This window comes from Heterodontus francisci, unplaced genomic scaffold, assembly GCF_036365525.1.
Source record: "Heterodontus francisci isolate sHetFra1 unplaced genomic scaffold, sHetFra1.hap1 HAP1_SCAFFOLD_812, whole genome shotgun sequence".
NCBI classification, from domain to species: Eukaryota; Metazoa; Chordata; class Chondrichthyes; order Heterodontiformes; family Heterodontidae; genus Heterodontus; species Heterodontus francisci.
The window spans coordinates 1-13,196 of record NW_027142327.1 but is presented as its reverse complement, the minus strand read 5'-3'; the positions used below and the strand labels follow the sequence as shown (position 1 = coordinate 13,196).

General features: G+C 52.1%; 1 protein-coding gene across 1 annotated transcript in view; it reads right to left on the bottom strand.

The window, feature by feature from the left end:
• The window catches only part of LOC137367047 (AP-1 complex subunit gamma-1-like), a gene marked incomplete at its 5' end in the record, with an annotated part of 214,514 nt that extends 201,569 nt beyond the window's left edge, over positions 1-12,945 (bottom strand). The window contains one exon of the mRNA XM_068028532.1: positions 12,856-12,945. Coding sequence (XP_067884633.1) covers positions 12,856-12,945 — 90 coding nt within the window. The remainder of the gene's footprint in view (positions 1-12,855) is intronic.
• Positions 12,946-13,196: the final 251 nt, after the last annotated feature.

The following is a 13,196-nucleotide window of genomic DNA, read 5'->3' as shown; positions in this document are numbered from 1 at the left end:
ACGCTGGAGGAGGTTACATAGATAGGGAGGGTTGTAGGGACTGGGGTAGGTTACAGAGATAGGGAGAGTTGTAGGGGCTGGAGGAGGTTACATAGATAGGGAGGGTTGTAGGGGCTGGAGGAGGTTATAGAGATAAGGAGGGTTGTAGGGGCTGGAGGAGGTTACAGAGATAGGGAGGGTTGTAGGGGCTGGAGGAGGTTACAATGATAGGGAGGTTTGTAGCGGCTGGAGGAGGTTACAAAGATAGGGAGAGTTGGAGGGGCTGGAAGAGGTTACAGAGATAGGGAGGGTTGCAGGGGCTGGAGGAGGTTACATAGATAGGGAGGGATGCAGGGGCTGGAGGAGGTTGCAGAGATAGGGAGGGTTGTCGGGGCTGGAGGAGGTTACAGAGATAGGGAGGGTTGTAGGGGCTGGAGGAGGTTACATAGATAGGGAGGGTTGTAGGGGCTGTAGGAGGTTACAGAGATAGGGAGGGTTGTAGGGGCTGGAGGATGTTACAGAGATAGGGAGGGTTGTAGGGGCTGGAGGAGATTACATAGATAGAGAGGGTTGTAGGGTCTGGAGGAGGTTACAAAGATAGGGAGGGTTGTAGGGTTTGGAGGAGGTTACATAGATAGGGAGGGTTGTAGGGGCTGTAGGAGGTTACAAAGATAGGGAACGTTGTAGGGACTGGGGTAGGTTACAGAGATAGGGAGGGGTGTAGGGGCTGGAGGAGGTTGCAGAGATAGGGAGGGTTGTAGGGGACTGGAGGAGGTTACAGAGATAGAGAGGGTTGGAGGGGCTTGAGGAGGTTTCAGAGATAGGGTGGGTTGTAGGGGCTGGAGGAGGTTACAGAGATAGGGAGGGTTATAGTGGCTGGAGGAGGTTACAGAGATAGGGAGGGTTGTAGTGGCTGGAGGAGGTTACAGAGATAGGGAGGGTTGTAGTGGCTGGAGGAGGTTACAGAGATAGGGAGGGTTGGAGGGGCTTGAGGAGGTTTCAGAGATAGGGAGGGTTGTAGTGGCTGGAGGAGGTTTCAGAGATAGGGAGGGTTGTCGGAGCTGGAGGAGGTTACAGAGATAGGGACGGTTGTAGGGGCTGGAGGAGGTTTCAGAGATAGGGAGGGTTGTAGGGGCTGGAGGAGGTTACAGAGATAGGGAGGGTTGTAGGGGCTGGAGGAGGTTACAGAGATAGGGAAGGTTGTAGTGGCTGGAGGAGGTTCCAGAGATAGGGAGGGTTGTAGTGGCTGGAGGAGGTTACAGAGATAGGGAGGGTTGTAGGGGCTGGAGGAGGTTACAGAGATAGGGAGGGTTGTAGGGGCTGGAGGAGGTTACAGAGATAGGGAGGGTTGTAGTGGCTGGAGGAGGTTTCAGAGATAGGGAGGGTTGTCGGGGCTGGAGGAGGTTACAGAGATAGGGAGGGTTGTAGGGGATGGAGGAGGTTTCAGAGATAGGGAGGGTTGTCGGGGCTGGAGGAGGTTACAGAGATAGGGAGGGTTGTAGTGGCTGGAGGATGTTACAGAGATAGGGAGGGTTGTAGGGGCTGGAGGAGGTTTCAGAGATAGGGAGGGTTGTAGTGGCTGGAGGATGTTTCAGTGATAGGGAGGGTTGTCGTGGCTGGAGGATGTTTCAGTGATAGGGAGGGTTGTAGGGGCTGGAGGAGGTTACAGAGATAGGGAGGGTTGTAGGGGCTGGAGGATGTTTCAGAGATAGGGAGGGTTGTAGGGCATGGAGGAGGTTATAAAGATAGGGAGGGTTGTTGGGACTGGGGTAGGTTACAGAGATAGGGAGGGTTGTAGGGGCTGGAGGAGGTTACAAAGATAGGGAAGGTTGTAGGGTCTGGAGGAGGTTACAAAGATAGGGAGGGTTGTAGTGGCTGGAGGATGTTTCAGAGATAGGGAGGGTTGTAGTGGCTGGAGGATGTTTCAGAGATAGGGAGGGTTGTAGGGGCTGGAGGAGGTTACAGAGATCGGGAGGGTTGTAGTGGCTGGAGGATGTTTCAGAGATAGGGAGGGTTGTAGTGGCTGGAGGAGGTTACAGAGATAGGGAGGGTTGTAGGGGCTGGAGGAGGTTACAGAGATAGGGAGGGTTGTAGTGGCTGGAGGAGGTTACAGAGATAGGGAGGGTTCTAGTGGCTGGAGGAGGTTACAGAGATAGGGAGGGTTGTAGGGGCTGGAGGAGGTTACAGAGATAGGGAGGGTTGTAGGGGCTGGAGGAGGTTACAGAGATAGGGAGGGTTGTAGGGGCTGGAGGATGTGACAGAGATAGGGAGGGTTGTCGTGGCTGGAGGAGGTTACAGAGATAGGGAGGGTTGTAGTGGCTGGAGGAGGTTACAAAGATAGGGAGGGTTGTAGTGGCTGGAGGAGGTTACAGAGATAGGGAGGGTTGTAGTGGCTGGAGGAGGTTACAGAGATAGGGAGGGTTGTAGTGGCTGGAGGAGGTTACAGAGATAGGGAGGGTGGCAGGGGCTGGAGGAGGTTACAAAGATAGGGAGGGTTGTAGGGTCTGGAGGAGGTTACAAAGATAGGGAGGGTTGTAGGGTTTGGAGGAGGTTACATAGATAGGGAGGGTTGTGGGGGCTGGAGGAGGTTACAAAGATAGGGAGGGTTGTAGGCGCTGGAGGAGGTTACAAAGATAGGGAGCGTTGTAGGGACTGGGGTAGGTTACAGAGATAGGGAGGGGTGTAGGGGCTGGAGGAGGTTGCAGAGATAGGGAGGGTTGTAGGGGACTGGAGGAGGTTACAGAGATAGAGAGGGTTGGAGGGGCTTGAGGAGGTTTCAGAGATAGGGAGGGTTGTAGGGGCTGGAGGAGGTTACAGAGATAGGGAGGGTTATAGTGGCTGGAGGAAGTTACAGAGATAGGGAGCGTTGTAGTGGCTGGAGGAGGTTACAGAGATAGGGAGGGTTGTAGTGGCTGGAGGAGGTTACAGAGATAGGGAGGGTTGTAGTGGCTGGAGGAGGTTACAGAGATAGGGAGGGTCGGAGGGGCTTGAGGAGGTTTCAGAGATAGGGAGGGTTGTAGTGGCTGGAGGAGGTTTCAGAGATAGGGAGGGTTGTCGGGGCTGGAGGAGGTTACAGAGATAGGGACGGTTGTAGGGGCGGGAGGAGGTTTCAGAGATAGGGACGGTTGTAGGGGCTGGAGGAGGTTACAGAGATAGGGAGGGTCGTAGGGGCTGGAGGAGGTTAGAGAGATAGGGAGGGTTGTAGTGGCTGGAGGAGGTTACAGAGATAGGGAGGGTTGTAGGGGCTGGAGGAGGTTACAGAGATAGGGAGGGTTGTAGGGGCTGGAGGAGGTTACAGAGATAGGGAGGGTTGTAGTGGCTGGAAGAGGTTTCAGAGATAGGGAGGGTTGTCGGGGCTGGAGGAGGTTACAGAGATAGGGAATGTTGTGGGGGCTGGAGGAGGTTTCAGAGATAGGGAGGGTTGTCGGGGCTGGAGGAGGTTACAGAGATCGGGAGGGTTGTAGTGGCTGGAGGAGGTTACAGAGATAGGTAGGGTTGTAGGGGCTGGAGGAGGTTAGAGAGATAGGGAGGGTTGTAGGAGCTGGAGGAGGTTTCAGAGATAGGGAGGGTTGTAGGGGCTGGAGGAGGTTTCAGAGATAGGGAGGGTTGTAGTGGCTGGAGGATGTTTCAGTGATAGGGAGGGTTGTCGTGGCTGGAGGATGTTTCAGTGATAGGGAGGGTTGTAGTGGCTGGAGGATGTTTCAGTGATAGGGAGGGTTGTAGTGGCTGGAGGAGGTTACAGAGATAGGGAGGGTCGGAGGGGCTTGAGGAGTTTTCAGAGATAGGGAGGGTTGTAGTGGCTGGAGGAGGTTTCAGAGATAGGGAGGGTTGTCGGGGCTGGAGGAGGTTACAGAGATAGGGAGGGTTGAAGTGGCTGGAGGAGGTTACAGAGATAGGGAGGGTTGTAGGGGCTGGAGGAGGTTACAGAGATAGGGAGGGTTGTAGGGGCTGGAGGAGGTTACAGAGATAGGGAGGGTTGTAGTGGCTGGAGGATGTTTCAGAGATAGGGAGGGTTGTAGTGGCTGGAGGATGTTTCAGAGATAGGGAGGGTTGTCGGGGCTGGAGGAGGTTACAGAGATCGGGAGGGTTGTAGTGGCTGGAGGATGTTTCAGAGATAGGGAGGGTTGTAGTGGCTGGAGGAGGTTACAGAGATAGGGAGGGTTGTCGGGGCTGGAGGAGGTTACAGAGATAGGGAGGGTTGTAGTGGCTGGAGGAGGTTACAGAGATAGGGAGGGTTCTAGTGGCTGGAGGCGGTTACAGAGATAGGGAGGGTTGTAGGGGCTGGAGGAGGTTACAGAGATAGGGAGGGTTGTAGGGGCTGGAGGAGGTTACAGAGATAGGGAGGGTTGTAGGGGCTGGAGGATGTTACAGAGATAGGGAGGGTTGTAGTGGCAGGAGGAGGTTACAGAGATAGGGAGGGTTGTAGTGGCTGGAGGAGGTTACAGAGATAGGGAGGGTTGTAGTGGCTGGAGGAGGTTACAGAGATAGGGAGGGTTGTAGGGGCTGGAGGAGGTTACAGAGATAGGGAGGGTTTTCGGGGCTGGAGGAGGTTACAGAGATAGGGAGGGTGGTAGTGGCTGGAGGAGGTTTCAGAGATAGGGAGGGTTGTCGGGGCTGGAGGAGGTTACAGAGATAGGGAGGGTTGTCGGGGCTGGAGGAGGTTACAGAGATAGGGAGGGTTGTAGGGGCTGGAGGAGGTTACAGAGATAGGGAGGGTTGTAGTGGCTGGAGGAGGTTTCAGAGATAGGGAGGGTTGTAGGGGCTCGAGGAGGTTTCAGAGATAGGGAGGGTTGTAGTGGCTGGAGGATGTTTCAGTGATAGGGAGGGTTGTAGTGGCTGGAGGAGGTTACAGAGATAGGGAGGGTTGTAGGGACTGGAGGATGTTTCAGAGATAGGGAGGGTTGTAGTGGCTGGAGGAGATTACAGAGATAGGGAGGGTTGTAGTGGCTGGAGGATGTTTCAGTGATAGGGAGGGTTGTAGTGGCTGGAGGATGTTTCAGTGATAGGGAGGGCTGTAGTGGCTGGAGGAGGTTACAGAGATAGGGAGGGTTGTAGGGGCTGGAGGAGGTTACAGAGATAGGGAGGGGTGTAGTGGCTGGAGGATGTTTCAGTGATAGGGAGGGCTGTAGTGGCTGGAGGAGGTTACAGAGATAGGGAGGGTTGTAGGGGCTGGAGGAGGTTTCAGAGATAGGGAGGGTTGTAGTGGCTGGAGGATGTTTCAGTGATAGGGAGGGTTGTAGTGGCTGGAGGAGGTTACAGAGATAGGGAGGGTTGTAGGGACTGGAGGATGTTTCAGAGATAGGGAGGGTTGTAGTGGCTGGAGGAGGTTACAGAGATAGGGAGGGTTGTAGTGGCTGGAGGATGTTTCAGTGATAGGGAGGGTTGTAGTGGCTGGAGGATGTTTCAGTGATAGGGAGGGCTGTAGTGGCTGGAGGAGGTTACAGAGATAGGGAGGGTTGTAGGGGCTGGAGGAGGTTACAGAGATAGGGAGGGGTGTAGTGGCTGGAGGATGTTTCAGTGATAGGGAGGGCTGTAGTGGCTGGAGGAGGTTACAGAGATAGGGAGGGTTGTAGTGGCTGGAGGAGGTTACAGAGATAGGGAGGGTTGTAGGGACTGGAGGATGTTTCAGAGATAGGGAGGGTTGTAGTGGCTGGAGGAGGTTACAGAGATAGGGAGGGTTGTAGTGGCTGGAGGATGTTTCAGTGATAGGGAGGGTTGTAGTGGCTGGAGGATGTTTCAGTGATAGGGAGGGCTGTAGTGGCTGGAGGAGTTTACAGAGATAGGGAGGGTTGTAGGGGCTGGAGGAGGTTACAGAGATAGGGAGGGGTGTAGTGGCTGGAGGATGTTTCAGTGATAGGGAGGGCTGTAGTGGCTGGAGGAGGTTACAGAGATAGGGAGGGTTGTAGGGGCTGGAGGAGGTTTCAGAGATAGGGAGGGTTGTAGTGGCTGGAGGATGTTTCAGTGATAGGGAGGGTTGTAGTGGCTGGAGGAGGTTACAGAGATAGGGAGGGTTGTAGGGGCTGGAGGAGGTTTCAGAGATAGGGAGGGTTGTAGTGGCTGGAGGATGTTTCAGTGATAGGGAGGGTTGTAGGGACTGGAGGATGTTTCAGAGATAGGGAGGGTTGTAGTGGCTGGAGGAGGTTACAGAGATAGGGAGGGTTGTAGTGGCTGGAGGATGTTTCAGTGACAGGGAGGGTTGTAGTGGCTGGAGGATGTTTCAGTGATAGGGAGGGCTGTAGTGGCTGGAGGAGGTTACAGAGATAGGGAGGGTTGTAGGGGCTGGAGGAGGTTACAGAGATAGGGAGGGGTGTAGTGGCTGGAGGATGTTTCAGTGATAGGGAGGGCTGTAGTGGCTGGAGGAGGTTACAGAGATAGGGAGGGTTGTAGTGGCTGGAGGAGGTTACAGAGATAGGGAGGGTTGTAGTGGCTGGAGGATGTTTCAGAGATAGGGAGGGTTGTAGTGGCTAGAGGAGGTTACAGAGATAGGGAGGGTTGTAGGGGCTGGAGGAGGTTGCAGAGATAGGGAGGGTTGTAGTGGCTGGAGGATGTTTCAGAGATAGGGAGGGTTGCAGGGGCTGGAGGATGTTTCAGAGATAGGGAGGGTTGTAGGGACTGGAGGAGGTTACAGAGATAGGGAGGGTTGTAGGGGCTGGAGGATGTTTCAGAGATAGGGAGGGTTGTAGGGACTGGAGGAGGTTTCAGAGATAGGGAGGGTTGTAGTGGCTGGAGGAGGTTACAGAGATAGGTAGGGTTGTAGGGGCTGGAGGAGGTTAGAGAGATAGGGAGGGTTGTAGGAGCTGGAGGAGGTTTCAGAGATAGGGAGGGTTGTAGGGGCTGGAGGAGGTTTCAGAGATAGGGAGGGTTGTAGTGGCTGGAGGATGTTTCAGTGATAGGGAGGGTTGTCGTGGCTGGAGGATGTTTCAGTGATAGGGAGGGTTGTAGTGGCTGGAGGATGTTTCAGTGATAGGGAGGGTTGTAGTGGCTGGAGGAGGTTACAGAGATAGGGAGGGTCGGAGGGGCTTGAGGAGTTTTCAGAGATAGGGAGGGTTGTAGTGGCTGGAGGAGGTTTCAGAGATAGGGAGGGTTGTCGGGGCTGGAGGAGGTTACAGAGATAGGGAGGGTTGAAGTGGCTGGAGGAGGTTACAGAGATAGGGAGGGTTGTAGGGGCTGGAGGAGGTTACAGAGATAGGGAGGGTTGTAGGGGCTGGAGGAGGTTACAGAGATAGGGAGGGTTGTAGTGGCTGGAGGATGTTTCAGAGATAGGGAGGGTTGTAGTGGCTGGAGGATGTTTCAGAGATAGGGAGGGTTGTCGGGGCTGGAGGAGGTTACAGAGATCGGGAGGGTTGTAGTGGCTGGAGGATGTTTCAGAGATAGGGAGGGTTGTAGTGGCTGGAGGAGGTTACAGAGATAGGGAGGGTTGTCGGGGCTGGAGGAGGTTACAGAGATAGGGAGGGTTGTAGTGGCTGGAGGAGGTTACAGAGATAGGGAGGGTTCTAGTGGCTGGAGGCGGTTACAGAGATAGGGAGGGTTGTAGGGGCTGGAGGAGGTTACAGAGATAGGGAGGGTTGTAGGGGCTGGAGGAGGTTACAGAGATAGGGAGGGTTGTAGGGGCTGGAGGATGTTACAGAGATAGGGAGGGTTGTAGTGGCTGGAGGAGGTTACAGAGATAGGGAGGGTTGTAGTGGCTGGAGGAGGTTACAGAGATAGGGAGGGTTGTAGTGGCTGGAGGAGGTTACAGAGATAGGGAGGGTTGTAGGGGCTGGAGGAGGTTACAGAGATAGGGAGGGTTTTCGGGGCTGGAGGAGGTTACAGAGATAGGGAGGGTTGTAGTGGCTGGAGGAGGTTTCAGAGATAGGGAGGGTTGTCGGGGCTGGAGGAGGTTACAGAGATAGGGAGGGTTGTCGGGGCTGGAGGAGGTTACAGAGATAGGGAGGGTTGTAGGGGCTGGAGGAGGTTACAGAGATAGGGAGGGTTGTAGTGGCTGGAGGAGGTTTCAGAGATAGGGAGGGTTGTAGGGGCTCGAGGAGGTTTCAGAGATAGGGAGGGTTGTAGTGGCTGGAGGATGTTTCAGTGATAGGGAGGGTTGTAGTGGCTGGAGGAGGTTACAGAGATAGGGAGGGTTGTAGGGACTGGAGGATGTTTCAGAGATAGGGAGGGTTGTAGTGGCTGGAGGAGATTACAGAGATAGGGAGGGTTGTAGTGGCTGGAGGATGTTTCAGTGATAGGGAGGGTTGTAGTGGCTGGAGGATGTTTCAGTGATAGGGAGGGCTGTAGTGGCTGGAGGAGGTTACAGAGATAGGGAGGGTTGTAGGGGCTGGAGGAGGTTACAGAGATAGGGAGGGGTGTAGTGGCTGGAGGATGTTTCAGTGATAGGGAGGGCTGTAGTGGCTGGAGGAGGTTACAGAGATAGGGAGGGTTGTAGGGGCTGGAGGAGGTTTCAGAGATAGGGAGGGTTGTAGTGGCTGGAGGATGTTTCAGTGATAGGGAGGGTTGTAGTGGCTGGAGGAGGTTACAGAGATAGGGAGGGTTGTAGGGACTGGAGGATGTTTCAGAGATAGGGAGGGTTGTAGTGGCTGGAGGAGGTTACAGAGATAGGGAGGGTTGTAGTGGCTGGAGGATGTTTCAGTGATAGGGAGGGTTGTAGTGGCTGGAGGATGTTTCAGTGATAGGGAGGGCTGTAGTGGCTGGAGGAGGTTACAGAGATAGGGAGGGTTGTAGGGGCTGGAGGAGGTTACAGAGATAGGGAGGGGTGTAGTGGCTGGAGGATGTTTCAGTGATAGGGAGGGCTGTAGTGGCTGGAGGAGGTTACAGAGATAGGGAGGGTTGTAGTGGCTGGAGGAGGTTACAGAGATAGGGAGGGTTGTAGGGACTGGAGGATGTTTCAGAGATAGGGAGGGTTGTAGTGGCTGGAGGAGGTTACAGAGATAGGGAGGGTTGTAGTGGCTGGAGGATGTTTCAGTGATAGGGAGGGTTGTAGTGGCTGGAGGATGTTTCAGTGATAGGGAGGGCTGTAGTGGCTGGAGGAGTTTACAGAGATAGGGAGGGTTGTAGGGGCTGGAGGAGGTTACAGAGATAGGGAGGGGTGTAGTGGCTGGAGGATGTTTCAGTGATAGGGAGGGCTGTAGTGGCTGGAGGAGGTTACAGAGATAGGGAGGGTTGTAGGGGCTGGAGGAGGTTTCAGAGATAGGGAGGGTTGTAGTGGCTGGAGGATGTTTCAGTGATAGGGAGGGTTGTAGTGGCTGGAGGAGGTTACAGAGATAGGGAGGGTTGTAGGGGCTGGAGGAGGTTTCAGAGATAGGGAGGGTTGTAGTGGCTGGAGGATGTTTCAGTGATAGGGAGGGTTGTAGGGACTGGAGGATGTTTCAGAGATAGGGAGGGTTGTAGTGGCTGGAGGAGGTTACAGAGATAGGGAGGGTTGTAGTGGCTGGAGGATGTTTCAGTGACAGGGAGGGTTGTAGTGGCTGGAGGATGTTTCAGTGATAGGGAGGGCTGTAGTGGCTGGAGGAGGTTACAGAGATAGGGAGGGTTGTAGGGGCTGGAGGAGGTTACAGAGATAGGGAGGGGTGTAGTGGCTGGAGGATGTTTCAGTGATAGGGAGGGCTGTAGTGGCTGGAGGAGGTTACAGAGATAGGGAGGGTTGTAGTGGCTGGAGGAGGTTACAGAGATAGGGAGGGTTGTAGTGGCTGGAGGATGTTTCAGAGATAGGGAGGGTTGTAGTGGCTAGAGGAGGTTACAGAGATAGGGAGGGTTGTAGGGGCTGGAGGAGGTTGCAGAGATAGGGAGGGTTGTAGTGGCTGGAGGATGTTTCAGAGATAGGGAGGGTTGCAGGGGCTGGAGGATGTTTCAGAGATAGGGAGGGTTGTAGGGACTGGAGGAGGTTACAGAGATAGGGAGGGTTGTAGGGGCTGGAGGATGTTTCAGAGATAGGGAGGGTTGTAGGGACTGGAGGAGGTTTCAGAGATAGGGAGGGTTGTAGTGGCTGGAGGATGTTTCAGTGATAGGGAGGGTTGTAGGGACTGGAGGAGGTTTCAGAGATAGGGAGGGTTGTAGTGGCTGGAGGATGTTTCAGTGATAGGGAGGGTTGTAGGGACTGGAGGAGGTTACTGAGATAGGGAGGGTTGTAGCGGGGTCAAGGACAGTATCAATTTGGTTAGATCTAAGCAACATTGCTCGGTGTTGTCTCCCACCAGCTAGTGGGAAGGACGTGGAAGAACAAATTTGCAAGGATATTACGGACAATTTCAAAAATTACAGGGTTGTTATAATGGGGAATTTAATTATCCAGACTGGGATAGTAGGGCAGTGAGGGGCAAGAGTTCCTAGTGTGTGTTCAGGAAAATTTTGTACAGCAGTTGGTTTCTAGTCCAATGAGAAAGGAGTCACTGTTAGATTTTGTTCTTGGGAATGAGGTGGACCAAGTGGATCAACTATCAGTAGGAAAGCATTTCGGGGACAGTGATCATTCTATCATAATGTTTAGGCTGACTATGGGAAAGGACAAAGAGCAATCCAGAGTAAGAATAATTAACTGGGGATAAGCCAACTTCAATAGGGTAAGAATGGAACTGGGACGAAAACATTGGAGTCAAAAGCTGGCAGGAAAACCCGTAGCTGAACAATGGGCTACCTTCAAAGAAGAGATAGTTCGGGCACAGTCAAGGTATGTCCCCTCGAAGGGGAAAAGTGGAGCCAACAAATCCAGAGCTCCCTGGATGACAAAAGAGGTAGAGAGTAAGATAAAGAAGAAAAAGTGTGCTTATGACAGATGACAGGTAGAAAATACTATTGAGAACCAGGCTGAATATAGAAGGTCCAGAGGGGAAGTGAAAAAGCAAATAAGAGAAGCAAGGAGAGAGCATGAGAAGAGACTGGCAGCTAGCATAAAAGGAAATCCCAAAGTTTTCTATAGACATATAAATAGTAAAAGGAGGAGTGGGGCTGATTAGGGACCAGAAAGGGGATTTACACATGGAGGCAGGGCGAATAGCTGAGGTATTAAATGAAGACTTTGCATCTGTCTTTACCAAGGAAGAAGATGCAACCCAGGCAACGTTGAAAGAGGAGGTAAGTCAGACACTAGAGGGGTTTAAAATTGATAAAGAAGTATTAGATAGTCTGTCTGTGCTGAAAGTGGTTAAAGCACCAGGACCAGATGAGATGCATCCAAAGATACTGAGGGAAGAGAGGGTGGAAATCACAGAGGCACTGGTCACAATTTTTCAATATTCCTTAAGACTCGGGGGTGGTGCCAGAGGAATGGAGGATTGCAAATGTTACACCCTTGTTCAAAGACGGGTGTAAAGATAAGCCCAACAACTACAGGCAAGTCAGTTTAACTTCAGTGGTGGGAAAACTAACAGAAAAAATAATTAGGGCCGACATCAATAGTCACATGGACAAATGTGAGTCAATTAAAGAAAGCCAGCATGGATTTCTTAAGAGAAATTCATGTTTAACTAACTTGTTGGAGTTTTTTGAGGAGGTAACCGAGAGGGTTGATGAGGGCAATGCTGTTGATGTGGTGTACATTGACTTTCAAAAGGCGTTTGATACACTGTCACACAACAGACTTGTGAGTAAACTTAGACTTCATGGAATAAAAGGGATGGTCGTAATATGGATACAGAATTGGCTGAGTGACAGGAAACAAAGTAGTGCTTTTTGGGCTGGAGGAAGGTTTGTAGTGGAGTTCCCCAGGGATCAGTGTTGGGACCCTTGCTTTTATGATATATATTAACAACTTAGACCTGATGTACAGGGCACAATTTCAAAGTTTGCAGGTGATATGAAACTTGGAAGCATTGTGAACTGTGAGGAGGATAGTGTAGAACTTCAAAAGGACAGACAAGTTGGTGGAATGGGCAGGTGGCAGATGAAGTTCAATGCAGAGAAATGTGAAGTGATTCATTTTGGTAGGAAGAACATAGAGTGACAATATAGAATAATGGGTACAATTCTAACGGGGGTACAGGAGCAGAGGGACCTGGGTGTATATGTGCATAAGTCATTGAAGGTGGCAGGACAGGTTGAGAGTGCAGTTAATAAAGTATACAGTATCCTGAACTTTATTAATAGGGGCACAGAGTACAAGAGCAAGGAAGTTATGTTGAACTTGTATAAGACACTAGTTCAGCCTCAGTGTCCAATTCCGGGCACCGCACTTGAGGAAAGACGTGAGGTCACAGGAGAGATTACAGAAAAGATTCAGGAGAATGGTTCCAGGGATGAGGAATTTCAGTTATGAAGATAGATTGGAGAAGTTAGGACTGTTTTCCTTGGAGAAGAGAAAACTGAGAGGTGATTTGATAGAGGTATTCAAAATCATGAGGGGTCTGGACAGAGTAGATAGAGAGAAACTGTTCCCACTCGTAAAGGGATTGAGAACAAGAGGGCACAGATTTAAAGTATTTGGTAAGAGAAGCAAAAGTGACATGAGGATAAACTTTTTCATAACGAGTGGTTAAGGTCTGGAATGCGCTGCCTGAGAATGTGGTGGAGGCAGGTTCAACTGAAGCATTCACAAGGGAACTAGACAGTTAGCTGAAAAGGAAGAATGTGCAGGGTTACGGGGAGAAGGCGGGGGAATGGAACTGAGGGAATTGCTCTTTCAGAGAGCTGGCACGGACACGATGGGCCGAATGGCCTCCTTCTGCAATGGAACAATTCTATGATTCTGTGATTAAGTAGCAGGACATGGCTACTTAAGGTAAATACAGATTAATGGCCCCATGTCCAAGGCTGAGCCGATAATTTTGTCAAATGTCAGCGGTGAAACATGTTGGTGCCTGTCCCTGGTGATAGAGGAACAGGACTTGCTGTGAGTTATGACTAACGGTGAGAGGCAGGAAGCCCCCCTACCCCAGGTGCTGTACTTGCCTGGATGGGTTCCTCTTCCTCGCACTGTCCTGAAATGAGCAGATCTCCATACTCGCCGACACACCAAGATGCTACCTGCACTAATGGTTGCTGTATGGGGAAGAGCAGAGAAAAAACAACAGGACTTTATCATCCATTATAGATAATATCATGTGAACTGTGACTTGGTCAGAAGCAGCGCCCCCTCTCACTCAGCTCTTTTAGGAGGTCAGGGCTTCGATCCCCAAACAAACACCAGAGCACCATAATCCAGGACTGACACTCCTCCTGACAGAAACCGAGCAAGCGCCGCTATGTCGGAGGGTCAGTACTGAGGGAGTGCCGCACTGTCGGAAGGTCAA